We start from the raw sequence: 27155 nt of genomic DNA, 5'->3' as shown, positions 1-27155 counted from the left end.
TCCTTCCTTTGGTTTTGTAATTGATTGCCCTTTTACTTGTTTTCTCATATACCATAAACAGGGAAAGTTTTGTTGGGTGAAAGTTTCACGTTTTTTGCACTTTCAAAGTAAACCACAAAAGTTTTCCCACTAAATTGAAACAATTTTATTGCGTGTTGTTTAAAAATGTTAAGTTTTACAGCGAATCATCTTGACTGAAACTTTCCTTATTTATGGTACTCCCTTGTTCTGTACCTGTGGTTTAATGGTTTTGTGTGCATAAATGCTGTGTGCTTCTTCAGTTGTATGCTGCTGCTGTCTAAAAGTTATTGCCATTTGCAAGTTACGGCAGCTTCTAGAAGACATGTACAGTAATATTATTGGTTTTATGTCCAAACTTTAAGAAAAGCAAGCTGTATATTATATAGTTTCTGTATAGAATTTCTAAAAGCTTCATTTGTTATAGAACTGTTAAACTAAAGCATCCATTTACTATATAGAACTGTAAATTCATAATTGACTACAATGTGGTTGTGTGATTGCTGCAACTCTAGATATTAAATGTGGTTCGAATATCTACATTAAACTTTTCAATTTTTATATATTTCTTATTCTGAAATGTTTATTGCAGTATCTCTATCACACTCCTGTTACACAAAGAATTCCTTGTTCATGACCATTTGATCCATGAGATGTTATGAATGAGATCAGAGCTAGACAATTGCAATTGATTTCCATAATTATAGATCACTGATCTTCAGTTATGTTTCATTAAATAATTGTTTTCACTAATGGCGGTACGGTCAACATCAAGATTACGAGATCAAACTAACCATACCGAGTAATCTCAATATATAGTAGCTGGTATTGTGCACGTGTATATGTGTTATAACTGGCCAGTGCATGTATAATAATGTACCATGTATATCATTCAATGGTTACGAAGAGCTACATATATCAAGACAACTCTCTACATTCTTGCTCAGCTTGCCAATAATTTTAGGTGTTTCATATATACACATGCACCTAACAAAACATTTAAAAAAAAGATATAATAGATTCATCCCATAAGCTATCCTCCATAGTGATACATGCACACATTATTTATACTACTCAAAACAACTTAAGCCCTTAGGTATATTTATATCAATCTACACCAATATTTAACAATGCATGCAATGTTATACTCTTCAAATCTAGACATCTGCACAGTAATTATATTATATTAACATTCACAATGAGTCAAAGTGTATAAAAAACGGTAACCATTCTAATAGTACAATCATTCTGATAGCCTGTAAAAATCATACAAAAAGTCTGTCATCGTTCGCTACACTTTTATTTCAGTAGTACATAGTCTAGATTGGCACCGTGAAATTTAGCTGCAAGAACTTCTTTAGTAGCTTGTGGGTTGACCTTTCTCCAATGTTGTAGTATCATTTGAACACGTCGTGTCCCATCAGCTGATTTTCCAATTTGCTGAATAACTTGACCACTGCATTGTAAAGCAATAGCTAGATCTTCCCAGTTTTCAGGTGGATAAGTTGCACATACTACATCAATTACTTCGTCAAGGGCATCTAAAGTTGGGATATCACAGTTACAAGTTGGACATATCAGCTTGTTGTCAACACCATGATATTTTATTACATTCATAAGCTTAACTGCTACATCTTTGTGTCCAATATGTGTAGTTTCTTTACATAAACAACACAACAACTTTGAAACAGCTTTGTCTCCTTTACGTTTTAAATACTTTAGAAGTTCTTGAGCTCTTCGTGATGGTGGAGTCACTTGAGACTGGCAAACATAAGCTTCATCATCAGTTAACATTTGGTGCTTCAGTAAATAAGGTAGCAATGTATCCAAATTAATTGATGTAGTGAATTCCACAGCTATGTCATTGAAAACTTTATTTGTGGCATCTAAAAATAAAACATTCATTCAATATTGATGTCAAAGTTATCGCAATTACCAGATTCATTGGTGGGAAGACACTCAACTACAGTTTGTATTACAGTTGATTTTTGATTGTCAGGAACAGGCTTTCCTGAGATTGGTGCTTCTCTTTCACTATCTGTGATAAGAGAACAAATTATGATAAAAATTTTAATTATTTAACATAGTACCAATTGGTTTGGAAGTTGACAAGCGTTTTAGAGATGGTTGCACAGTTCCACCAGTTATAATGTTATTTGTGACTTTATCATCAACTTCAGTAACAGATGGCTGACTAACCGATGTTTCCTCTTGTACCAATGTTCTCCCATTTCTACCTGAGACTGTAGTGTGTGGATTAGCTGATTCAAGGGATGGAGTAGTTGAAACAACAACTTGTTGAGGAGCTGAGAAGCCATTGCTACCCTCATGATGTTGTTGATCTTTCTTATGTGCAACATCTTGAACAGTCTCAAAGTTACCAGCACCAGTGACCATACTACTACCAGGTTGTTGAAGGGACTTCTGATGACTGCGGGTTAAACCCTCCTCAAAATCATTTGAAGTTTGACCACTAATTAGTTTGTCTACACAATAAAAGTAATTAACATATGTAAATTATATTTACGATAACCTGGTTTTTCTGGCAATACTGAAGGATTCTGCCTCACCGGCTAGTAGTACCTAAACCAACACATCAATATTACAGTGTGAATGTACCACTGGGAGCTTGTGATGGAGCCTTACTGCTATCAAATTCTAAAATATCTGTTCCCTGACGATGTTGCTGGTTGTAAAGCGAAGGATCAACTTGATGTAGCTCATCTTCTATTACAAATAAAATTTGAGCACATGTAAAGAAGGGTTCAAGCAATACACAAACATCTATGCAGAAATAATACATTGTTTACCACTGCTGTTAGAGTCCATGTCTTCTGTTGCTGCTGCAACATTCAGCAAAGGTTTGCCTTGTACCAGTGGTGGCCTTGGAGATACATTTTCACCTAGTAAGCAGCAAATATTTATAATAATGATATATAGAAATGTTATTGTACCATTTAATAAAGGTGTTCTTTCATCATTGACATCTTGTACACTTGGGTTCAAGTCAACATACTTTACTTTATGCTTACGGTAACAACAACATGTCAGTAATATAATTACTATTAGGGTAACAAGGATAAGTATCCCTCCTCCTACTGCTGATATGAGTTGCCATAGTTCAATTGATGAATGTCTATATCCTGTGTACAACTGATAATTATACTAATTTAATACATTGATCTATACCTGTAGCAACTCTGAGGCACACACTTGTAGAATTAGATCTAAACACTTCATTTTCATATATCAATGACTTATTATATTCACACCAACAAGTATATGTTCCACTGATACTATGATTCACATTTGATATGATCAACTTTGATTTAACTTTATCAGGATGAAGATAGTCAAAGTTAAACTCAGTAATCATTGTAAAATGACTGGTGTTGTGTGTTAGTAGTGTACCATTCAGACTCCACATTGTAATGGTTATGTTTGGATCAGAACTAGCATTGTATGTACATGAGAATGTGGTAGAATGACCTGTAGTGAGGTCTCTACATTCTTTCCCAGGAACACCAATGATCGTAGGTATATTGTACACTTCTAATAGTAAAGCAATAATATATGACAAATTAATATATATTTTAAGTTAACTTACTAATTCTACAATATCCCGGAGTATATTTTATCAAATCATTTGACCTGGCAGCTGCACTCTTCAACTCAGTGCCTGATTGATTAACCATTACTGAATCTACTATCATTGAGACAATAAAAGTACAACAACTTGTATCAGTAACAGGACATTGTTGTACTGTTACATCGTATCCTTTGGGTGGATCATCATTTGGGAAAATGTACTGGTTATCTTTACTATTTGGAGTCTTAACAATCCAAAATGCCTGAAGATCGTCAATGGCATAGTCACCCTTATAAGTAGCAGTGATAGATACAGTTTGTCCTTCTACTGCTGAGATATTTGGAGGAGGGATTAACAGTGGAGGAAGTTCAGTTGCATTTAGACAATAATTAGGATGTGCTAAAAATAAAACAAGTACAATTTAGTAGTGACAGCAACTGGGCTCACATGCATACAAGTGCAAGTACATGTATATGCACGGACTGCTACTCATGTGAACATAAACATGAGGTTTCCAAAACTGATCAAGCAACTGACTTGAAAAGTGAGACCACGCAAGCATGCGAATACTTATAATATATAAGTACTAACACTCTAATAGAACAATCAGATAACCAGCCATACAATATACCACCACAAACAGGCTAACTGCTCCTATAGCTTGCTAGATGGCACCATTATACAGAAAATCTCTTTAGACTATATTAGTGTTATACGTTTCTTCAAATTTCAGTGATGTCTTAAATCAATATTAACCATCATGCTGACCCTGTTTCTGTTATAATAGCACAGAATTAAGGCATAAGTAGTTTGAATGTTGGAGAGTTTATGCTTACTAGCATGTACATACACTTCCATAAACTTAAAAGATTAAGACATCAAAACACAATAATTTCTGGGGGTTGGGCCCCAAACCCTTTCTTGATCATCATGCTGTACAATTCTCCATTTTTCTTTTGAGGAAGAATGATAATATGAAAGAATCCTCCACAACATTAAAAAGTTTCATATGATATTGTGCTTACAGCGTGGTATACATACAATTATAAAGTATAATAGACAAAACAAGCATCAGTATTTATCCAAGCCACAGTATCTACATGACAGACCATGGTAATCTATGCATCAGTTACATCTTGGCTACTACAACATTTAATTCCATATAGCGATTATATAAACTGTTGCAATTGTGTGTTCTATTAGAGAAAGTGCATGTACTATGCTTGTGGTTGAACCACTTATTTGAACACTTTGCTACTTGTAGAAACACTTATATTCAGAGGAGACATGAAGAGTCATTGTAGTTTAAACATTTGTGATTAAATCTGTTACTCAGTACATAAGGTATTGAGTCTGTCACTGTTAAGTATAGTGAACATAGTTAATAATTATCTCTTGAGAATTTCTAGTCCTATGGCATAGCATCTAACAGTGTTAAGGTTACAATAGAGGTTGAAAGTTCAGTAGCAATTCTAACCACTCAAATTAGACAATACCAGGTGCTCAAACAGAACAAATAAAGCAATAGATGGTTTGATCTCTTAGGGGGTTATCACGATCCTGGTTAAATATCTACTGTATGCAGCCAACAAGGCTTCCAGTAGTGGTAGTACATACAGATACAGAAGTCTGTATCATTATAGCCAATGGTAAAGCCCAAGTATAGTATAGATTATGCTAGCATTTTGAAGTAAGTAACTTTATTAGCAAGAAAATGTGCAATTTGCACAGTTCGGTTTTGAGATACTCTAATAGAGCAGTCAAAAATTCTAATAGAACAGTCACACAATTACAAGTACAAGGAAAAATAAGTAAGATACTTTATTTAGACAGCTGAAGAGTTTTGTGTGTCAAAATAGCCATCATTTACAATCTCTGAATTTTCCTGGGGGGCATACCCCCAGATCCTCTTAGCGTGTAACATGTTCATACAAACTGCATGTACTTTTGCACATGTCAGCTCAACCTCAACTCTCTTTGGCATAACGTCAAATCAACAAAAAAAGCATTAATAATCTCCCCTACATTTAGAAGGTGTACAACCATTGATTATTTACTTGGCAGCCTTTCTGAACTGGTAATTATGCGTGGTCAAGTAACCATTCAACAGTACAAAGGAATACATAGAGTGGATAGAGCAAGCTATACCCTATGTTTCAAAGAGAATGGATACCAAATTAAGTTTTTACACTGCTTAAATGCAGGGGCATATTTAGGGAAGTTTCCTGGAGTTCTGGAAACCCCTATCTCTGAAATTTTAACTTGGGGGTTTGCAGCAGGAACACTGGACTATTTTAGTTTGGCAGCACAAATAAATAATGGGGGAGGCAGAGTAGTGAAGCTACAGTGTAATGATTCCTCAAAAGTGGGAAAAAAGAGTATGCATTGAAAAACCTTTATGAAGATCGAGATACTCTAATAGAGCAGTCAGATGTATTCTAATAGAGCAGTCAACATTACTCTAACAGGACATGTTATTACATTGTTACATAACAATAGTACAGTAACGTGCTAGTAAGTAACAAGTTAGTACATTGTTAGGTAATGATATTACTGTAATGCATGTAATGACCAGTAATATGTTACTTCAATAATGCATTACCTTTGTAAGGTAACTATCTGCTACTTCAAGGAAAGTAGTGTGTTCCATTGCTTTTTACTCCATAAGTAATAATATTATGTGACACATTACGCCCAACAAGTGGATGTGGATGTTTCAAACATATTTTACATAAAAGACTGGAGGCACACTCCATCCCCCCTTTAGAAAATTTTTAAAGTATGTTCCAAAACACTCACATTACAACTAAGTTTTGTTGAATGATTGTTATTACAGTGGAACCTCAGTTATCCAAACCCCTTGGGACCAGGGGTAGTCCATAAGTCCGTATCTCTGACACTGTGTATAAATAACCTTAAAATAGCATAATGAACATTTTTTTTTTGTAAAATTTACTATGATCAACTATCCTAATAGAACAGTCACTACTCTAATAGAGCAGTCATTTTCGTAGTTTGGTTAACCAAGAATCCGGATAACTGAGGTCCAGATAACTGAGGCTCCACTGTATAAACTGACTATTATATTAGAGCATATTGATCTTTCTATTGAGCATGGTGTAATACAGTAATAGTGGACCTTAAAGGGTGAACAATTTAGGATGCACACACCAGAATAGTTCTTCTAGTGGTTAATATATAAGACAAACAAACCTAAACAGTGATAAAGAGCACGAGTGCAGCTGCATAACAAGTGCATGGGATGTTTAATACAGACACTGCCAAAGAAGAGGAACTTGAGAACACGAGAACAATTATTAGGCAGTAAGGCTGCCAGAATGCTAAATAAACAAGGTTTTAGAACAACCACATATGTCAACTAACTAGTGGGTTGTAGAGCAGTAGTTGTAAACAGTAACTCTGGGTTGCAGCTGCAATTTCCTGGTAGTTTAAATTGCCAAATTTCATTAGTTATAATAATTCAGTCTACAAAGCTGCAAAGATTTAATTATGTGGGATATAGTTTTCCATGACACCTCTAATGTAGCTACTACTGAAATTACACACCATTAGTTTCAAAAAATAATGCCAAGTAGTAGCTGCTTAGAAATTCTTGACTGCTCTATTAGAGTATTTTATCATTCTACCAGTTCCAGATATCGGCTCTTTTGTCATAGTTACATCCTGTTTTTGTATGGCAGTAATGTGTTCAGTTTAAACCCATCATTTTGTTTACTTACTAACCAACGTAGTGCAGTACAGTCAAGTGGGTAAGTGGAATCCTAAGAAAATGAGAACAGAAATAATTAAGGAATGAGAATATTTAACAGAAAATGCCTGATAAAGGTTATCATATATACCAAAATGTTTCTTTACAGAAGTTCTCCAGGATTTACAAAAAAAAACAATGTTTTAAACAGCAAGGATGCAATTTAGTACTACATACATATACTACGGTTTGCTCTATCCACTTAACGATATTAGTGATTCATTTTCTATAGTGCCTGACAAAAAGGTGGGCCAAGTAGCAATCTAGGCACTATCAGCTCTACTTAACTATATAGTTCTTCAATCTTCATTGTTTAAAATATTTTTTTGGGAGCACTTAAACATCACCTCAGAGGTAGTTTGTACTCTCATAAATGTACATACTCCTTTTCCCATCAGTTAAGGGACAGCATCACTTGTGACCCAATTTCACAAAACCGTCGATGTATGCACATTTTAAAAAATCACTAAAAGTCTCCTATTACGTTGTACTTTATTGTGGCAAAATTTCAGAGCGATACGCTAAGCAATTCGGGAGATATTGCAGTTTCATGTTTCAATACATTATCACACAAAGTTTACAAATGGATAATTAACCTGTTTTCGTAGGTCCGGTAATCATCGTAACCAATCGAGCTGACACATTGTCCAACAAATCACTTTGATCACCTGTAGTGAAAGTTTACTGGTTTCCGTGTTACTCAATTCTATTGTTTTGTTCATGCCTCTTTGTTATGAGCTTTATCCGAAATTACGTCACAGACATAGAAATGGCCGCTGTAGTGTGGGGACATTCGTAAAATTTGTATGGGCGACTATGGGAAGAAAAGTTTTGAACAGAAATATCTCAGCCAAGAAGGAAGATATCGAACTCTAACTAGCAGCTATGGCTATAAGACATTACAATAAGTGCGTAAAATTGATTTTCGGTTGATTTTCAAAACAACGCTAGATTTCTATTCTTTCAGCTAATTTATAACCATACCTGCTGGTTAGAGCTCAATATCTTCTGTCTTAGCTGAGATATTGCCGTTCAAAATTTTCTTCCCATAGTCGCCCATACAAATTTTACAAACGTCCCCACACTACAGCGGCCATTTTATGTTTGTGATGTAATTTCGGATAAGGCTTGATAGCGCAGCGTGTTTGAGTTACAATTTCAGCAGGGAAATTATTAAGACAGTTTGAAGGTTAGTCACATATGTAGTTAGTACTGTTAATGCCTTATTCCATGTGTTCTTAAACCGCCCGCCGCTGCCACCTCATGGCTACCTCGTGTTAGGCATCCAACTGACCAATGCTTCTTAGGTCGCAGATATGTCTTTTTGCCTACTGCAACAACTATAATGCAAGGATTATGGACTATATTTTGGCCTCCTTTGTGTCCCATTTCATTTTCCACTATCACATAGGCACAAGTAGCTTCCTTGTGCTGATATCATGTTTATAATGATATCGTGTTTATACATTACAACAGTAACCGTAGAAACTGGATTGATTGCAGAGGCGTTTCTCATACTGTTCTTTGTAGCACTGTGCAATGGGCTGACTGTAGCTGAAATAAAGTGGAATTATTGGCCACTTCATTTTTCAGTCAGGACACGTGTTCAGACACAAAATAATATGTCTGGCACCATGTTGTAGCAGTATATGTGGGTTCACCAGTCACAACTATGATACAAAACGGTAAACAAGTACAAAGAAAAATTAGAAGTTTTAAATTCGAGTTGGCAGGTATTATTATTATTATTATTATTATCAATTTACCAAAAAGGAAGGCATACACAAAAGGCAAAGCCTGTACAAGGTGTCCGCCTACAAAAAACAAACATACATATACCTACAGTACACTACAAACTAAACAGTACACAACAAAACACAAAACAGTGATTAAGAAGTTACTTGACACATAAGTAATTATAAAGGTGATGACGGAAAGACTTTCGATTACTATCTTCAAGGATATGTAATGGCACAGTGTTCCAGAAGAAAGTTGTGTTGACAAAAAAAGAATATCTCCTAGAGTTAATGGTGGACTGTGGAGGGACTAGTGAAAGATGGTGACTTCTGGTAGATGCTATGGAATTAAATGAACAGTGACTATTAAATGTAATAGATGTTTGCTGGTGATATATGTCATTGAGGAAACTGACCGAAAGGAAACTTCGTCTTGACTGGAGAGAAGGAAGGTGAAGTTGGGAGCAACAATCATTCGAAGAAATGGTCCAAGAGCTGGTAGATGGACTCCAGCGACTCCCACAGATCCATCGAGCTGCCCACTTTGTAGGAACTCTAGTAGTTGGATATCTCCCAAATTATGGGGATTCCATACGACTGCAGCATACTCTAGCGTTGGCCGGATGATAGCTTTGTATGCGGCACACTTAGCTGCACGGCTGCAACCAAACATTGATCTACGTAAATAGTTCAAAGACTTGGTGCCCTTACTGACAACATACTTGCAATGCTTAGACCAGTTTAACTTGGAATCTACCTGCACACCAAGATACTTCACAGGATTACTCCATGAAATAGGTTGATGGTTAATGGAGTATGTAAATGGAATTGGTTTGCGTTTGTTAGTAATCATAAAAGCTTCACATTTGGTGGGATTTAACTTTAATTGCCAGCGACTAACCCAAGAAGAAATGGCAATGAGGTCATTTTGTAGGGAAGAACATTCCTTGAGAGTGTTAGCTGGAGCATAAAGTAAAACATCATCAGCAAACATTTTAACAGTGGAGTGTTTTACAACAGAAGCCAAATTATTTACGTAAATCAAAAACAAAAGTGGACCCAAGACAGTTCCCTGTGGAACCCCAGAAGTAACAATGGCCCAATCTGAAAAAGTACCATTGATTACCACTCTTTGTTTTCTTTTAGTTAGAAAAAATCTAAGCCATGACAGTACTTTACCATGAATTCCTAGAGAGCTTAACTTAAGCAGAAGGCGTTCATGTGGTACAGAATCAAAAGCCTTCGCAAAGTCAAGCAGTAGACAATGTACAGTGCTTCGTTGTTCTAAACATTGAGACCAATCATCAACAGCCTCAGTCAGAAGAGTTACAGTAGATCTTTTATTTCTGAAGCCAGATTGAGAAGGACTAAGCAGTTGGTGACGCTCCAAAGCAGAAACTAAGTGTCGGTGCAAAATACGCTCAAAAACTTTGATCACAGGTCAAAGAAATAAAAAGTAATGAAACAAGGGACATCGCCTATACCTGCAGCTTTAGCTACCAACAAAGATTTAATCCATACTTCAATCATAGATATACTATTGACTAGCTATAAGACTGAAGTAGGGATTAAATGTCCGCTGTGTATAGCTGTAAGTGTAGGTGACCTCCCTTGTTTCATACTAAATTTCTAATTTTCCTTGCCATTGCTCTATACAAATTAACTACCATATAGCTGGAGATTTTTGTGGTATGGTTAGTAAAGCTACTGTGAAATTTTATCAATTGAACATTGTATGGTCTGGGTGTGTGTGAGCCACGAATGTCAAAACGTACAGTGAAGAAATGATTGCAACGTTTCATGCTAGTGATGCATGTGGATATATCACATCTACTAGTACAAGGATGTTTGGCTTCCCTGTATCAATCACTACCACTCACATTTGTTGCCTTGGTGATCATTGCCCACAGGGATTGTCACTATGGAACTACTTGGTTTTCACATGCTTTAGCAACCAGTATGATGCTTGAAGTAAAAATCAATCCAAGTCCTTTGTAACCATGTAGTCGAGAATGAAAAGTCTTCAAATCGAGCAACATGAATCTTTTTATATGAATTTATAAATGTAAAAGTTTTGGACTAAGAGACATCCGTGAAATTTAAAATGCAAAAATCCTGACAAAGCGCATAACTGTAAAATATATTATACATACTACAAAACTTCCGAGTATATAAAAGTCATATATGTGACCGAATTTGCAAAAAGGAGTCTTCCACACACATCCAATTTACCAACTTTGACAATTCATAACTTCAGTGTGGAAAAGTTATTTCCTTGAAATTCGGTCAGTAGTGTGCACCAACTTAGGTTAATGGATGGTGAACATTTCAGGCTTATATCTTTTTTTAACACAAAGTTATGATCTTACAAGTTCACAGAATTGGATGTGTATGGAAGACCCCTTTTCGCAAATCCGGTCACACATTATGAGATTTTTAATCCAGTGGCGTAGCTAGACTTATATGTTGACCAGGGCTACAAGTAAAATTCATCACCACGGTAGCTACCCTGTTGTATTGGTATATAGAAATAAGGTATTGAACAAAAAAGTAGGCACTTAACAGTGTGCTTGGCAACTAGGGAGTCTGGGGGCATGTCCCCCCAAGGAAAATTTTGAAATTTTAGATGCTCTCAGATGCAATTTGCATCAAAATAGCTCATTTGAAATGGTATTTTGGATGCAGGAGTTAGTGGATGATTGAGGACAATTGAGATGTCATAGTGGCATAATGTGAAGTTGATCTATGTAGCAGCTAAAAGGAGCCATTGATTTTCATATGCAACTTAGCAACTGTGTGTAGTGCATTATAACAATTATGCATCTTCAGTTAGTTTCAAATTATTCTCTGAGTATATAATTATAGGTATGAAAATTTTTACTTTTGAGTCTGTCTGAGTAAGATAATCTATAGCTGTACATAGAGTAGACTATACAAATAGAAGCATGGCGTATATGCATGTACACTTTAAATGGAAGACGTTTAGCTGCAATTGTTGCAGCTTGCAAGCTATCACAACTGGATGGCAGTCCCTTTAAGGTGGCGGTATACTGGAAGCCATTGAAATTCCGAAAGTACGCATATTCTCCTAAATTTAGTTCTAGCACACAGACCTTCAGGTTACACACACAAGTCAAATTGCAATTGAAGAATAATGTACCCTCTACTACTGGCTACAAGTTCAGAGAAGTGGGATCTGTACTCACCGACTTACGCCACATCCAAAATGCGCCTTCGAAATGACCACTTGGTGTCAAATTTCAACGAAGGGGCAGCTACAGATCTGTGATCACCACACTGTACGTTATTATAGGTTACTATAGCTAGTGCCCAGTAACAGAGAAGACTAGGCAGCTTTTAACACACAAGAGTTATTAACCATTATAATTTTTGTGGCATCGCAAAGTTGTGAAAACGTCGCGAATATTACTCATTACAGCAACAGAAGCCGTTTCTGTACACTAGTGTTGGGCGATATATCGATATTATATTGTACTAGCTGTAGTACCTGCCCTATCATGCAGGGCAGTATGTACAATGACATGGAAATTAAATGAAATTACAGTTGGTAATATACTATTATAGATACTTTATAAAAGACTAAGGAAACAATGTGGTGTAAGGATTGCATGAATGCAATAATTGTGGAGAAGTGCACTCTTATTGGAATATTTTGTGACTTAAGTTGCTCAAATTCTACCATCAACCAAACATACCATGAATTACTGTAATCTGCACTACAACGATTCTGTTATGACAAAATATAACGGCTTTATAAAATATAACAGCATGGGCACAGAGTGGGGGCTAGCAAGAAATAATAATAAATGAAAACAAAAAATTTTGAGTCATCCAGCCCAAGACAGCTCATGGAAAAAACCTGCCAGCCTTTTCTTTTGTTTTGCTGCACAGGAAAAACCGAAAAATGCTCCACTCTGCTTTGTATGCATGTGTAGAAAGAGTTCAAATCATTGCTGCAAAGTCTATAAATAGCTCCCATTTTTACAACGTGCCCCACGTTGTGAAGAACAGTCTGCCACGGGACCGTGTCATTTCACTGTGTAGCTGCAGTCATCCCTCCTCCGAGCAAACCATCCAGGATATGCATAAAGACAAAAGAATAGAAAAGATAAATAGTTTCACACATACATAAATATACAAAGCAACCATCTGATACATTTTTTTACCATAATACCTTCCTTACCACCATCCACAGGTGCTGATCCACAACATCACAAAGCAGCAGTAGCAGCAGACAAACCTAACTAAAGTACATGTGTTTGCCTATCTATAAACCTCACTATAGACTACATTACGTGTTTTGCAATCCCCTCTAACTAAAAGTGTCAATCTATCTGCTGAACCTACCCTAGATAGTGCCACATAAAGCATGCCGTGTGTGAAGCTTTCATCCGTCAAATCTAATCCTACAGCCTTAAAAGTTTGGCCCTGGCTTTTGTTAATGGTCATGGCAAAACAAAGTGCAATTGGAAATTGAAGCCGTCTAAATTCAAAAGGCAAAACCGAGTTACTCGGAATGAGAGGAATGTGTGGTATTATAATATCGTGTCCTGCATATCTACCGTGAGAAATCTTGGCCTCTACTGTGTTAGCCGACAGTTTAGTAACTACACACCTAGTGCCATTAGTAACCCTTGGAGGATCTAGAGAGCGTAGAATAATAATAGGAGCGCCTACTTTAAGTAAGAGAAGATGCTGAGGTAGTCCAGATACCTCTAAAGAGTTCAAGAATTCTGTTGGAAAGTGAACAGCCTGAGATTCATCAGGTATGGTATCCAAGGACCTGTAGTCACAGCAGTCACCAGGTAACTGCTCCACCAGAGTCATGTTGATGGAATGAGTGGTCTTGTTAAGAGGAGCAAGAATGCAGTGTTCAGAAAGCCAAGCCAAGTCGCTAAAGTTAGAGAGCAAATCTGGATACACCCTGGAAACCAGTTCCTCCTTGCTATCCACAAAGGTTCCCATGGTGTCAGGTAGCTGGACAACATCAGGTAGAGTGTCAATAGGAAACTTCCCATCTCCAATGGCCAATAGTTCTTCAGCGAATTGTCCAACTGCCACATCCCCACACAGGTGCACTCTCATGTTAGTGTGTAGTTGTTTAACCACCACACTGTCCCACAGATGAGATCGCTTGAGGCAAGCATCAACAATGTTACCTCTAGTGCCACCTTGAATGACAGGTAGAATCTGCCTGAAGTCACCACACAGTAGCATGCACTTGCCTCCCATTGGATTATCATTCCCTGTCAGATCCCTCAGGGTACGGTCCAAAGCTTCAAAAGCACCTCTGTTGGTCATGGGGGCTTCGTCGACTACTATGGCTTTAGCCTCTATGATCACCCTACATAGTGCAGTTCCTTTCTTGATGTTGCACATGGGGATGTCCGATGCATGTAAGTCCAAAGGGATCTTAAAGGTGCTATGCAAGGTACGTCCTCCAGTCAAGAGAGTAGCAGCTACGTCTCTATCTATCATGGAGCAAAAGGTGTCATAGACATCTTGCTGGTCAGCAGTAAGCAATGGAACATTACGATTTACGTATGCCTGTTGCTCTTCAGGATTATAGTCAATCTCCCTACGGCACACACGTGCAAACCTATCGCTATCCACTGCCTGAGGCTGGGATAGCCCATACTCAGACAGTTCCCTACCTCCCATGTAAATAGCTTTTTCCTGCAAGTCATTGAGAGCCACATTGAAGATGTCATCATTGAACTCCAAGTCATCATCCCTATGTTGAGTACGTTGCTGGTGCAAGAAGTCCTCTGCCATTGCTTCCTTGTGGTTCTCGTAAATCTCCAGAGGGTTGGATGGTTCACACCAATTAAGGATCACTGCAAACAGGGTGCGAAGACTTGCAGGTGAGTTGCTGACTGATGCCTCTTTCATAGCCAAGTGGTACTGATTATCATCCTCAAGAAGACCTAACCTCAAACATGCATCCCTAAAGGAACTACAGAGGTCACCTTCAACAGTTCTCAAGTCAGCAAAAGACTGGGGTCCCCTAACATGATGAAGCAGCAATCGAAGGTAGAAGCATTCTCCCTGACGTGGACTGATGGTGTAGACTCTGCCTATAACCTGAGCCTCCTTAACTCCAGGATGGTCAGCGACATCCTTTCCCTGTTTTCTCCTGTTCCAAGTCTTCCTGCTCCACGTGTAGTACTGAGGCACTTCTTCATACAACAGAGTCCTGGCGAAATCATCAGATTGACAGAGGACAAAGAACTCTGTCAACGTAGTCTTCGGAGGGTCACCAGAAGCCTGTTCTCTTGCAGTCTCCTCAGTGAAATACACTCGTTGGCCATTCTCCAAGTGAACAGCAAGCTGTTCAACAGGAGGGAACCTTTCATGTATGGGGAACTCCAGTATTCTCCAGGCAGCCTCGCTGCTGCTGATGTAGCGTGCATTCTGGAAGTCTGAGATCTCATCCACCTGATCAGACCTCAGAGCAAAGGTTGCCTGATCACAACCCTTGTGTACGTATTTCAGTACATACTTGATGGATTTGATGGACACGCAAAGCTCGACATTACAGTGACAGTTTAAAGAACAAAGCAGAAGTTTGTTGTAAGGCACAATCCACCTGTTGTCAATCTCTTGAGTAACTCGAGACCCCATCACCCTCATATTAATGGTAGCCACTTGTCCACCATCCTCAGGGCTCCTCCTCCTGTACAGTGGGTAACTGTCTGCACGTAGTTGGGTATCAGCCTTGAACTGCTTTGGGTAGCTCTTACTGCAGCGGCCATCTTCCATGCAGGGTGAGTCAGGGTTGATGCTCCCACAGGGCCCATGTACCATGTTGGAAATCACGATCTGATGCAGCTCAGGATCAACCATTGGATCAGGGATCTCAGCACAGATGACGTCATCAATCTTATCTGGAGTGATCTTGTGCTCTGGAATAAGCCATTGCAGCAAATGGCAATGTGGCAAACCGCACTTTTGCCATTCTGTTGAGTAGAGCCAAGCCCGTGGTTTCCCAAAAATCATCTCCTTTGTGAGCATCTCTAACAATTTCTTCACCTTAAGCCTAAACACACGGGCCACTAAGTCTGGACGGTCCAGAGGCTCTTGACCTGGTAGTAGATTGTTCCTAATCTCTGGCCAATTAGGATTGGTGGTCATGGTGATAAAGAGGTCGGGGTGGCCATACTTCCTAACGTAGGTCATTGCATCCTGCTGACGCTCATGCATGTAGCGTGGTCCACCAGTAAATGACGATGGTAGGATCACCCTACAACCAACATTCCTGGGGTCACCATCCCCATCTACCATTGCATCCCGCAAATCCTGGTAGCAATCAGCACGTAGTGCCTTTTGCTCACGCCTGAGAAACTGTAAGCGCTCAGTTTCAATCTTACAGTAGGCGTCAACCAGGAATTGCTGGAAAAGCCTTTTAGCCTTAAGCAATACAGGCACTTGCTGCCTGACCATGATGTGGTAGCGGTAATACACCATGGCTGTCAATTTCCTACCATTAGCCAATTTCAGGTTGATGTGCCATCCATCGGTGCCATAAGAAAAGAGTAAAGGATACTGTAAAGGATCATACCCCCTATGAAGTTCAGAAATGCGCTGCAAAGACCCATCCCTATAGTGCAAAACTATGTCCCTATTATTTACATTATCATTAGGCATTAGCACTCCTGCCTCGTCACACATCGGGCTATTGTACCTCCTAGCATGCTCTCCTACAGGCCGTTTGTTCTCATTAATCACTACCCTAATATTTGCTGGCTCATCATGCTGCTCAAATATTTCTTTAGCTACCTTAATAAGTTGAACATAGTGATTATCGTCATGCAAAAGCTCAGTAATACCCCTAACTATGTCAAGCCTTAACCCATCAACTATCCCACATCTTGTAGCTACTTCAGTTTGCTGGTTGTCGATAAAATAAATTTGGGAAAATTTAGGAGACTCACCTGTTGATGGAACTAAACTACCTATACGATGATAGACTTGACCCTGTACTCTAAAAGAAGGATTGAAGCCAGCCATAGTTATCTCGTTACAGCCAAAGCTTGTCATTTGAAATGCACTATTATACTTACGTATGCTAGCTAGAAAATGTTTACCTGCTGTGTTTGTACCTTCATACAGGTGTCTCAAGAATGACTGGGGCTGTGGAAATGCCTCTAACTGGACATTACCCTTCAAGCAACAAAGGGATTCGGTCTCCTGGGGAAATTTTAATGCGCCGCAGTGTGTGCATTCTACACTAAGTGTGCCTACATCTGTAGTGTTGAAGAAGTTGTGTGGCTGATAGTTAAGCCCCCTAAAGCTTGGGTGTGTGCTTGCACGTACCTGTTGTCTGCGTGCTGTGTTAGCCTGCTGCTCCAGAGCTCTGTAGAGTGGATCAGCTCGAGCTTGTTGATGGGAAGCTGTATCTTCTTGTTGCTCCTCCCTCCTTGTTACTGGGTCTTCACGCGCAAGTCGACGGGAAGCTGTTTCACGCTGCTGTTCTTCTTCTCTGGTGGCCGGGTCCGCATGCGCAAGTCGACGGGCAGCTGTATCACGCTGCTGTTCTTCTTCTCTGGTGGCCGGGTCCGCACGCGCAAGTCGACGGGCAGCTGTATCACGCTGCTGTTCTTCTCTGGCCGGGTCCGCACGCGCAAGTCGACGGGCAGCTGCATCGTGGATCCGTTCCTGTGATCTTCTTTCTTCGTCCTGGCGGGCCACACGATGGGCTTCTGCGTCACGTTGTCGTCGTCTCTGTTGTGAGTCCAGTTCACACCTAGCACTGGATGAGGTGGTAGCTCCAGTTGAAGCCTCCTGGCGGCACAGTATTTGTCGTTCTGCTTCATCCCGTCTCTTCTCTGGATCCAATCTTTGGTTCTGCTTGCGTCTCTTTGCTTGAAATGCACAAAAAGTAGACGATTGTTTTCGCTTAGGCGGCATGCTCGGGCATGCTTACACAGCACATCAAATGAATTTGAATTTGAAATATCACGTGTGTACAGTTGGCAAAAACACATGCAGTACAGTGCGAAAAAAGGTGTACTGAAAAGGTGCCCAAAACGAAAGAAAAAAAATTAACACCAGCTGGACTCGAACCCACAACCTCGCGCACGTAAGACAGGCACCTAAACCATTAACCTATCTACTTCACCACATTGTTACAGCAATATTTTTGTCTTATAAAGACTTGTACAAATGGACTGAGATAGGTGTTTACTTGCGGTTTGCATGCGGTTTATAGAAAGAATTCAAGCGAATTTTAGTCTACACACCTGCCTTCAACGGCCCCTAGACGACTAACGATAGCTTGCACGAACTTTTCGAAAGCGTCATTGTTGAGCTCAATAATCAGCGCTTCCGTGACGCCAAAGACGCTTCCAAACGCGCAGCGGTTCGAGAGTACAATGCGTGACATCAAATGGAATGCAGACAGACAGACAGACGGCTTTTCACTCTTATAATATAGATTGTTTGATTTTTTGCTGATATCAAAAAGTATCAATAGAATTTGATATTTCGATACGATACATCACGAGATCTGAATTAATTTTTTAGCTTATTTAACAGTTAATTGTAGCTTTCCATTACCTTCAGCAACTTTCTAATCACTATTACTCTTGTGTATGTGGACGGGAAATCCCCATTGTGTATAGCCATAGCTACCTACTATCAAGTGATGCGAGAAAACTAGCAATTTACACGTGCAAATTAATGTTACAATATCGTATTGAAAAGTATCAATATCGGTCAATTTTAGTCAATATCGTATCGATATCATATCGTTCTGAAAATCCTGGTATCGCCCATCACTACTTTACACTACTGGTCACTACGCCTACGTATATTACACAAGCTAACACAAATACAGAGGTCTAACTCACTAGTATACTAGAGAAAACTGATGCAGAAAAACTGTCCTCGCTATTTGGGATACCATACTAAAACCACAAATTACCCTTGCCACCAAAAGTTCGCGCAAAGGATACGAATCCCCTTAAACTAAGTTTCTACACTATTCTACTTACTTTTGTGAATGTCTTCTTTAGTACTACACATTAAACAACAACAAATTTCTTCTTACAACAAAGTCATGCACTTTAACTCGCAACGTAGCCATATTATTATGGCTATTGCTATTGTTCCGGCAGTCACGTGAATAAAAATAAAACTTAAGACAAAAAAGGTCCTCAAATGAAAAACACAAAAATGCCTTGAGTGGGAATCAAACCCAGGATCTCCAGTGCTTGAGCCCAGAGTCCTACCCATTGTGCTACGTGGCTCCCAACTACTCAACTCCCTTAGTTCTATCTTGTATGTCTTCGAGCGGAGTAACTTCTATATAATATAATTATATTGAAGGTGAAGAAGAAACTAAAGCTGAACCTGACCCTAACGCCAACAATAGAACTACTTTTCGCATTCGCTAAAGTTGAATGCTCAGGGCAACCTACTAGATACGTTCCCTAAAGTTGAATGCTCAGGGCAACCTACTAGACGTGTGCCTTAAAGTCGAATACTTGGGGCACAGCATACAACTAGTGTGCTTGATAGTGAGAAATCTAGTGGATTGCCAGAACAATAGCACTGACAAACTATTTCCGGCTGCCGGAACAATAGCAACTTCGTATCCCGTACCGTTTAGGTAGGAATCCAGATGAAATTTTCACGCGCCGCCAAAAATTCGCCTTTAAAAATCATCCTAGAGATATCTTACGAGACAAAAATCACCTTTACCGAATAGTACTAGTCCATATAGTACATAAAACAACATTAAATACAACAAAACGCTTACAGGTGGCCAGATATTAATTTTAAAAACATCGCCAAAACTCAAATTTTCTCCTCACTGCCTCACTGCTTCACTGCCTCACTCACTGACCACAGTCGCAAACCTAGAGCCCAAACGAAGCAGCGCACGGCCACCATTTTACGCCACAATAACAAACTCACCAGTGGGATGTGCCTTTTGGGGTTCCGACGAGTGTGTGCCCTCTGCACCTTGTCTTTTCTTTTATCTTCAATCAGGCTGCTTGTCTTCTTCTTCATCCAACGAAACCATATCGAGGCGTTAATTTTCCGTATCAACACTTTCTTTAAACAGCATAATAGACGCCACAAGATTATTTAAGACACTTAGACTACGCTACTGTACGGAGAAATAGATTATATTCCTTACCGATATAATCTATGATGGAGGGTACTGTACAGAGGTACTGATACTAGATAGCTTCACGATAGGTCACAAGATCACGCCCATTCTTCATTCTACGCATTATCGATCTATTGATTGAAACCACGATGACACACCCCTTTTGCACTAGCTGTATTTCAGTGACCACACACCTTCAATTTGGAAGGCTGACTCGTAATCGATCAAAACCACGCCTCTTTTTGGGCAAGCGGACATCTTGCAGGCTGCCTCGAGATACTCTAACACAGCAGTCACCCTAATAGAACAGTCACATGTTTATAGCTAGCTGTATGCCTTAACAATGCTATGTATTATGGTAAGCATTCGTGTAACTTGTTGAGTAGTCATTAATTAGAATCTGAACACGAGGCTGACGAATGTAACGTTATTACATTTTTGGCGACAAGGATAGCTCATGGACAAATTAAAGAATTTGACTCAGCCAAAGAAACAATAGAAGACTTCCGTCAGCGTTTTGAATTCTACTGTACGGCCAATAACATCAAGTCCGGAGATGAAGCCCAGCAAGACCGCAAGAAAGCCCTTTTTATAATTATGTTAGGGCAAACTGCCTTCATCAAACTACGTGATTTGGCAAGTCCTAATGATATTGCGACGTTAACACTGGACCAAGTGGTAGCACTACTGACAGCGCACTACCAGCCTCAAACTATTGAGATAGCAGAACGCTATAAGTTCTTCAAACGTACGCAGGAAGATCAAGAAAGAACTAGGGCTGAGCAATACTGCCATTTTAGTATCACGATCGATACTAAAGCCAGTATTCACGATACTGAATAGTTCACGATACTCACAAATAAGTCAATCATAGCTGGTGCTACACAGTGTATTGCTCCGTATTCCTGCAGAAAGTCTTTAAAGGTAGCATCTAACTAGCCACTATCATCCTTGTTTACAGTAACAGTTATTGTAACACATACTTTGAGGTTATGTTATGGTGTTCACACCTCTCTGAAGGGGTAACCAGGTTATGACTTACAAGGATTCTTAGTCAACTACTGCATAACAAATGGATTTTTCAATGACAATAATGTACAGGCATGGTATCACGATAGTTAATAACAAAAATATCACGATATCGATACTTTCAAAATATCGCGATATATCGCTCAGCCCTAGAAAGAACCACTGATTTTATTGCAGCCTTAAGGCAGCTAGCGAAGACATGCAATTTCGGTCAGTATTTGGACACCGCCCTTCACGATCAGTTTGTTTGTGGTTTGAACGATCGTAAATGCCAACGCGAACTCCTCACTATACAGGACCTGACACTACAAACGGCTATTCAGAAGGCCACTGCAGCTGAGACAGCCACAAGGGAAAGCCGGGGAATACATGGTGCTTCAGCTGAGCGATTAAGCAGGGAGTTGCACAAGATGTCTGCCAAACCTCTATGTTATCGCTGTGGCAGGTCTGGCCCCCAACCAACGCAATGCAAATACAAAACGTTTAAATGCCGCAATTGCCAGAAGGTTGGACATTTGGCTTCAGTGTGTCGTTCCAAGCACCCTGCTGACCGACAAGACAAGGACACTGCCAAGGGTAAGCGTATTGGATCCGTGCAAGAGACTGTAGAAAGTGATGATGACGACAGTAGTGACAGCTTGGTTTCCTTATACCAATATGATAAATCTCCACTGATTGTTGCTGGGGAATGCCAGGCTACCATTAAAATCAATGATTGTACCATCTCAGCAGTGTTTGTAGTGGTAGATGTAAAGAAGCAGTTACCCCTCTTGGAAGAGATTGGATGGCCTTGCTTAACTTTGACCTTATTTCACTGATTACCCAAGCCACCACTGTCCACCAAACAACTGCTAATATGGTGAAAGATGACTTGATCAAAGAATTTTCAGAGGTTTTTCGTGATGAATTAGGAGTTTTGAGAGGAATTGAAGCAACTGTTACTGTCATTGAATCAGCTACCCCTCGTTTTCACAAGGCCCGCCCAGTACCATTCGCACTTAAGGAAAAGGTAGAGAGACAGTTACAACAGCAAGTACAGGAAGGGGAACTAGTGCCAGTGGAGAGAAGCGATTGGGCAACACCGATCGTCGTGGTACATAAGAAGGATGGGGGTATCAGGATTTGTGGGAATTTCAAGGTCTCCATTAACCCTGTTCTGCAGTCTCATACATACCCCCTGCCCACACCAGAGGAGATGTTTAGTGCCTTAGCCAATGGTGAGTCCTACACTAAACTTGACCTAGCTAGGGCATATAAGCAAATGAAAGTCAAAAGTGAATGCCAGCCACTCCTCACTATCAATACCCATCGTGGCTTGTATATGTATACTCGTCTTCCTTTATCACCACAGCACCATCTCTGTGGCAACGTGCTATGATCCAGATCTTAGCTGGAATCCCCAATTGTGCTTATTATATTGATGACATTCTAATTACAGGTCGCACCAGAGCAGAGCACATTGAGAATCTTCGGATGGTGCTACATCGATTGAGAGAGTATGGACTCAAACTGAAGCAATCCAAGTACGAGTTCTTTGCCAAGGATTTGGAATTTTTAGGGCATAGGATTTCTCCAGAAGGTGTCAAGCCGACAGCAGAGAGGATAGCTGGAATTAGAGATGCACCTGCTCCAACTAACAAGCAGGAACTACAATCATTCCTTGGTATGTTGACCTATAATGCTAGGTTCTTACCTAATGTGTCACATACATTACACCAATTAAACCAGTTGTTGCAGAAGAATGCTAGTTGGGCTTGGACAAGTGTGCACCAGAAAGCTTTTGATACTGCCAAGCAATTGCTTAGTTCTGACAGGGCATTAGCCCATTATGATGTTAATAGGCCAATAAAGCTGTTTTGTGATGCGTCAGCATATGGCTTAGGTGCTTGTTTGGTGCACATAATGGAGGATGGCAGCCAGAAGCCTGTTGCCTATGCATCACGCACACTTTCCAAGCCCGAACAAGCATATGCACAGATTGAGCGTGAGGGTTTAGCCCTGGTGTTTGGGGTACGTCGTTTTCACCAGTACCTGTATGGTCGTCCGTTCATACTTGTAACGGACCATCGCCCTCTCTGCAAGATTTTTGGGAATAAGCAGGGTATACCACCTATGGCCGCGGCACATATGCAGAGGTGTGTCCTTACTCTCAGTGCATACCAGTATACCATTGAACATATCAATGGTACAGCTAACCACTGTGCTGACTGCATGTCAAGATTGCCGCAAGCACTCGATAGTGCTGAAAAGATTCATGTAGTTGTACAGATGGATGACCTGCCAGTTACGGCAACCCAGATTGCAAAGGAGTCCAAACGTGACAAAGAATTAGCCATTGTGTTGAAATCAATCCAGCATGGTCACTGGCCTGCAGACACCACACTAGACCTTAGCCCTTTTCGCAAGCGTTATACAGAATTGTCTGTCCTGGATGGTTGTGTCCTATGGGGTTCAAGAGTGGTAATCCCTCTAGCTTTCCGTCAGTCACTGTTACAGGAACTCCATACCAGCCATTTGGGGATGAGCAGAATGAAGTCCCTTGCTCATAGCTATTTCTGGTGGCCAGGATTAGACTCCCAAATTGAAGAAGTTTGCCGTGCTTGTGTTGAATGCTGTGCTGCTAGCAGGAATCCACCAAAGGCACCAGCTCACCCATGGATGATCCCCCAACACCCATGGCAAAGAGTACATGTGGACCGTGCCCATTTTGGTGGATGTTTATTGTTGGTTGCTGTTGATGCCTACTCAAGGTGGCCAGAAGTACACATTGTGTCTTCAACATCAGCCCAACAGACCATTGACAAACTTCAACAAATTTTTGCATGCCATGGTCTTCCCACCACCTTAGTTTCTGACAATGGTTCACCTTTTCAATCCGTGGAGTTCCAGCAGTTTGTTGCAGCTAATGGCATTGTGCATCGCCGGGTACCACCTTACCATCCCTCTTCCAATGGGCTGGCAGAAAATATGGTAAAGACCGTCAAGCATGCCTTGAGCAAAGCAAAAGTGACCAAGACGCCACTTTGGATACACACGTCGCACGTTTTCTGGCCACATACCGCAACACTCAGCATACCACAACATCCAGAACTCCGGCAGAGCTTCTCCTCAACCGTGTGCCACGGACTCGCCTTTCTTTAGTACACCCTTGTACTTCACAGCGATTGGAGCAAGCTGCCGAGATGCAAGTGAGTGACAAACAACCTCGAACTTTTGCTGTCAATGACAATATTATAGTACGTGATCTGCGCCCCAATGCTACTGATCGATGGAGAAAGGGCATTGTAACCAAGGTATTGGGCCCTCTAAACTATGAAGTGTCTGTAGATGGACATTCCACCAAGCACATGTTGACCACCTGCTGCCTGGTACCAGCACTTTAGATGTTGGAAACCCAACTCCTGATAATGAACAAGCTGATCAGGAGCATGATAAACAGGATGAGTCCACTACAACAAACAACGAAGTAGTACCTTTTGTGCCTTTAGAAGTAGAAAGCAATTCCCTCAATGATTCGCATGGACAGGAGTTAGTGACATTGCGGCCAACTAGAAACCGTCATCCACCTGCAAGGTTGATTGAAGAGATGAACTGAACTTTAATGCACACATTACATTTTTTTCTTTTCGCTATATTTATCTTGATTGTTGTAATTTTTTCAAATTGTTGTAATTTTTTTTTCTTGATTACTCATACCCCCCCCCCCCCCTCCCAATCATTGTAATTTCTCAAATGTTGTAATTTTTTTTTAGAGGAGAGGAAGTGCTATGTATTATGGTAAGCATTCTTATGGCACGCATGCATGTAACTTGTTGAGTAGTCATTAATTAGAATATGAACACGAGGCTGACGAATGTAACGTTATTACAAACAAAAACCTAAACAAACTAGTATATTAAAATTATAAATTTAAAAATAAAGTAGGAATCCAAACGATAAAAAGTAGTGAAACAAGATAAGAACAATGGTAGCTAATACAGCATGGCTCGGTGGGAAATTCCTACTTTGGCATTGAACACAAAATAATGGCTATATCATGCTAAAGTAGGGATTTCCCACCGAGCTATGCTGTAATAGCTACCATTGTTCTTCTCCTGTTTCACTACTTTTTATCGTTTGGATTCCTACTTTATTTTAAATTTATAATTTTTAATATACTAGTTATTATTACGTAAGTGTAATCGCGTGATCTAATAAAACAAATTCTTGTGGTAATATTATGGCTTCACTTCATAAGGCTTCTCATTTCCGATATTTCAAGCTTGTGCATAGCGGTGCACCATGGGAATAGTAAAGGGACTGACTGTGGTAAGTATATAGATAGTTAAATTCATTAACTCAATTGTACAATTATACTGTGAATATGATTTAGCTGTATAGATGCTCAAGTCAACTCGCTAGACTATACTTCCTGTAATTCGCTAGGGCTTCATCTTCAATCACCTGGCTAATTCTTCAATTAGCAGGGCTTAAGCCCGGGTTGGCTACGCCTCTATTTTAATCCAATGGTTCACTGCAAAGATTGAGAGCATTCACTTCAGACAAAACTGTCGTTGATTGGTTGGAAGTGAACCTCTAGAGCCACCATGGTTTGCTAACAAGTAAGTGTACATGTTGGGCATACAGTATATGTAGCAAACCATACATGTGTATAATTATAGTAATGCACCTATCAATGTAATGCTGGAATACCACAGATACGTGGGAATGGTGAGAGAATTGATTGCTAAATTTCCCAGAGGTAGTGGGGATTGGTCTTTACCAAAAACATTCTCCAATGCGTGCCTTTAGAAGCATTTCTCGAAAACTAGCTACTACATTAGTACTAGGGCCCACTCAAACCAACTTGCTACCTGAATCTATGGATCCATACCACACGACCATACAATCCCCTCCTATCCCAGGATATGCTATAGTGAAGAATTTGTTGGGGTTCGTATTGCCAATCCTCCCCCAGTAGGTAGGGAATATCCCTACCTCAGCCCGTATCTGTGGTAGTTGGAGATTACATTGATAGGTGTATAATTGAGAAACAAATATTCCCCAGGGAAGAAAGTTAGAAGTTGAATGTTAAGAATCATCAAGATTTATAAATGTCATTTGATTGTAACTCACTCACTACTTCCACATTGACAGTGAAGTTATCACTTCCACACTCATTCTCAGCAGTTATGGTATAGTATCCTGATGCATCTGATTGTGACACATTTATTAGTGTTAGATTACTACATGTTGTATTGGATAGTGTGGAGCACTCTCTTGTAGTTATCAAGTGGTTTGGAAGACGAAAACCAAACTCTCTGGTCCACTTAGGGTATCCCTCCTTGAGGGAATGAATTACACACGAAAAAGTGCGATTGGATCCAACTAGTATTTCTACGTGCTCATGGAAGTTCACTGGTGTGATAGCGGGAGGATCACATGGCGCGCTTGTCTCAGAGTTTATTGTTGACAAATACGAAGAAGCTCTACTGACAACTGTGCAAACACAAACAACATGATATGCAGGGGAAAAAAAAGCAGAATTAACTTACTGAAAAGGTTAGCAACCAATACTATCGTCTTGTAGCCAGCCATTAGGTACTAGCGCGTTGCTCACTGTTTCTCGCTCTGTTCGACGCGAGTCAATCGTCCGAGACATGTACCGGAAATTGTTGCTATCTGCACAGTTGCGTGTTCCCCTATGCAGTTGCGGCCGACACTGGTCAGCGCCATAACTTGTGGCACTAGTGCATCAATCCAAATGATGCGTGTCTTAGCCCCTGATTCCCTTCCGTCGATTAGTCCCCAACCAACCGTGGCAGTATACACAGCTCATGGTCAGTTGCTTAATGGCCCACACCATCATAGATACGTATAGTAGACCACTATTTC

At 40.0% G+C, this 27155-nt stretch overlaps 2 protein-coding genes across 2 annotated transcripts; both read right to left on the bottom strand.

The window, feature by feature from the left end:
• Positions 1–1184: 1184 nt before the first annotated feature.
• On the bottom strand, positions 1185–27155 carry LOC136237918 (uncharacterized). Its single transcript, XM_066028177.1, has 11 exons — positions 26816–27155; positions 26397–26759; positions 3626–4006; positions 3208–3570; positions 2973–3161; positions 2829–2921; positions 2665–2745; positions 2552–2601; positions 2109–2504; positions 1955–2056; positions 1185–1904 (listed from the first exon to the last, which is right to left on the bottom strand). The coding sequence occupies exons 1-8, from the start codon at positions 26856–26858 to the stop codon at positions 2585–2587; spliced, it is 1530 nt and encodes a 509-aa protein (XP_065884249.1). The 5' UTR covers positions 26859–27155; the 3' UTR covers positions 1185–1904; positions 1955–2056; positions 2109–2504; positions 2552–2584.
• LOC136239259 (ATP-dependent DNA helicase PIF1-like) lies at positions 12807–14561 on the bottom strand. The gene is made up of 2 exons (XM_066029992.1): positions 14203–14561; positions 12807–14151 (listed from the first exon to the last, which is right to left on the bottom strand). The coding sequence occupies exons 1-2, from the start codon at positions 14510–14512 to the stop codon at positions 13397–13399; spliced, it is 1065 nt and encodes a 354-aa protein (XP_065886064.1). The 5' UTR covers positions 14513–14561; the 3' UTR covers positions 12807–13396.

This window comes from Dysidea avara, chromosome 11 (assembly GCF_963678975.1).
Source record: "Dysidea avara chromosome 11, odDysAvar1.4, whole genome shotgun sequence".
Taxonomy (NCBI): Eukaryota; Metazoa; Porifera; class Demospongiae; order Dictyoceratida; family Dysideidae; genus Dysidea; species Dysidea avara.
Note: the sequence above shows the minus strand (reverse complement) of the source record. Positions and strands in the feature narration are given on the sequence as shown.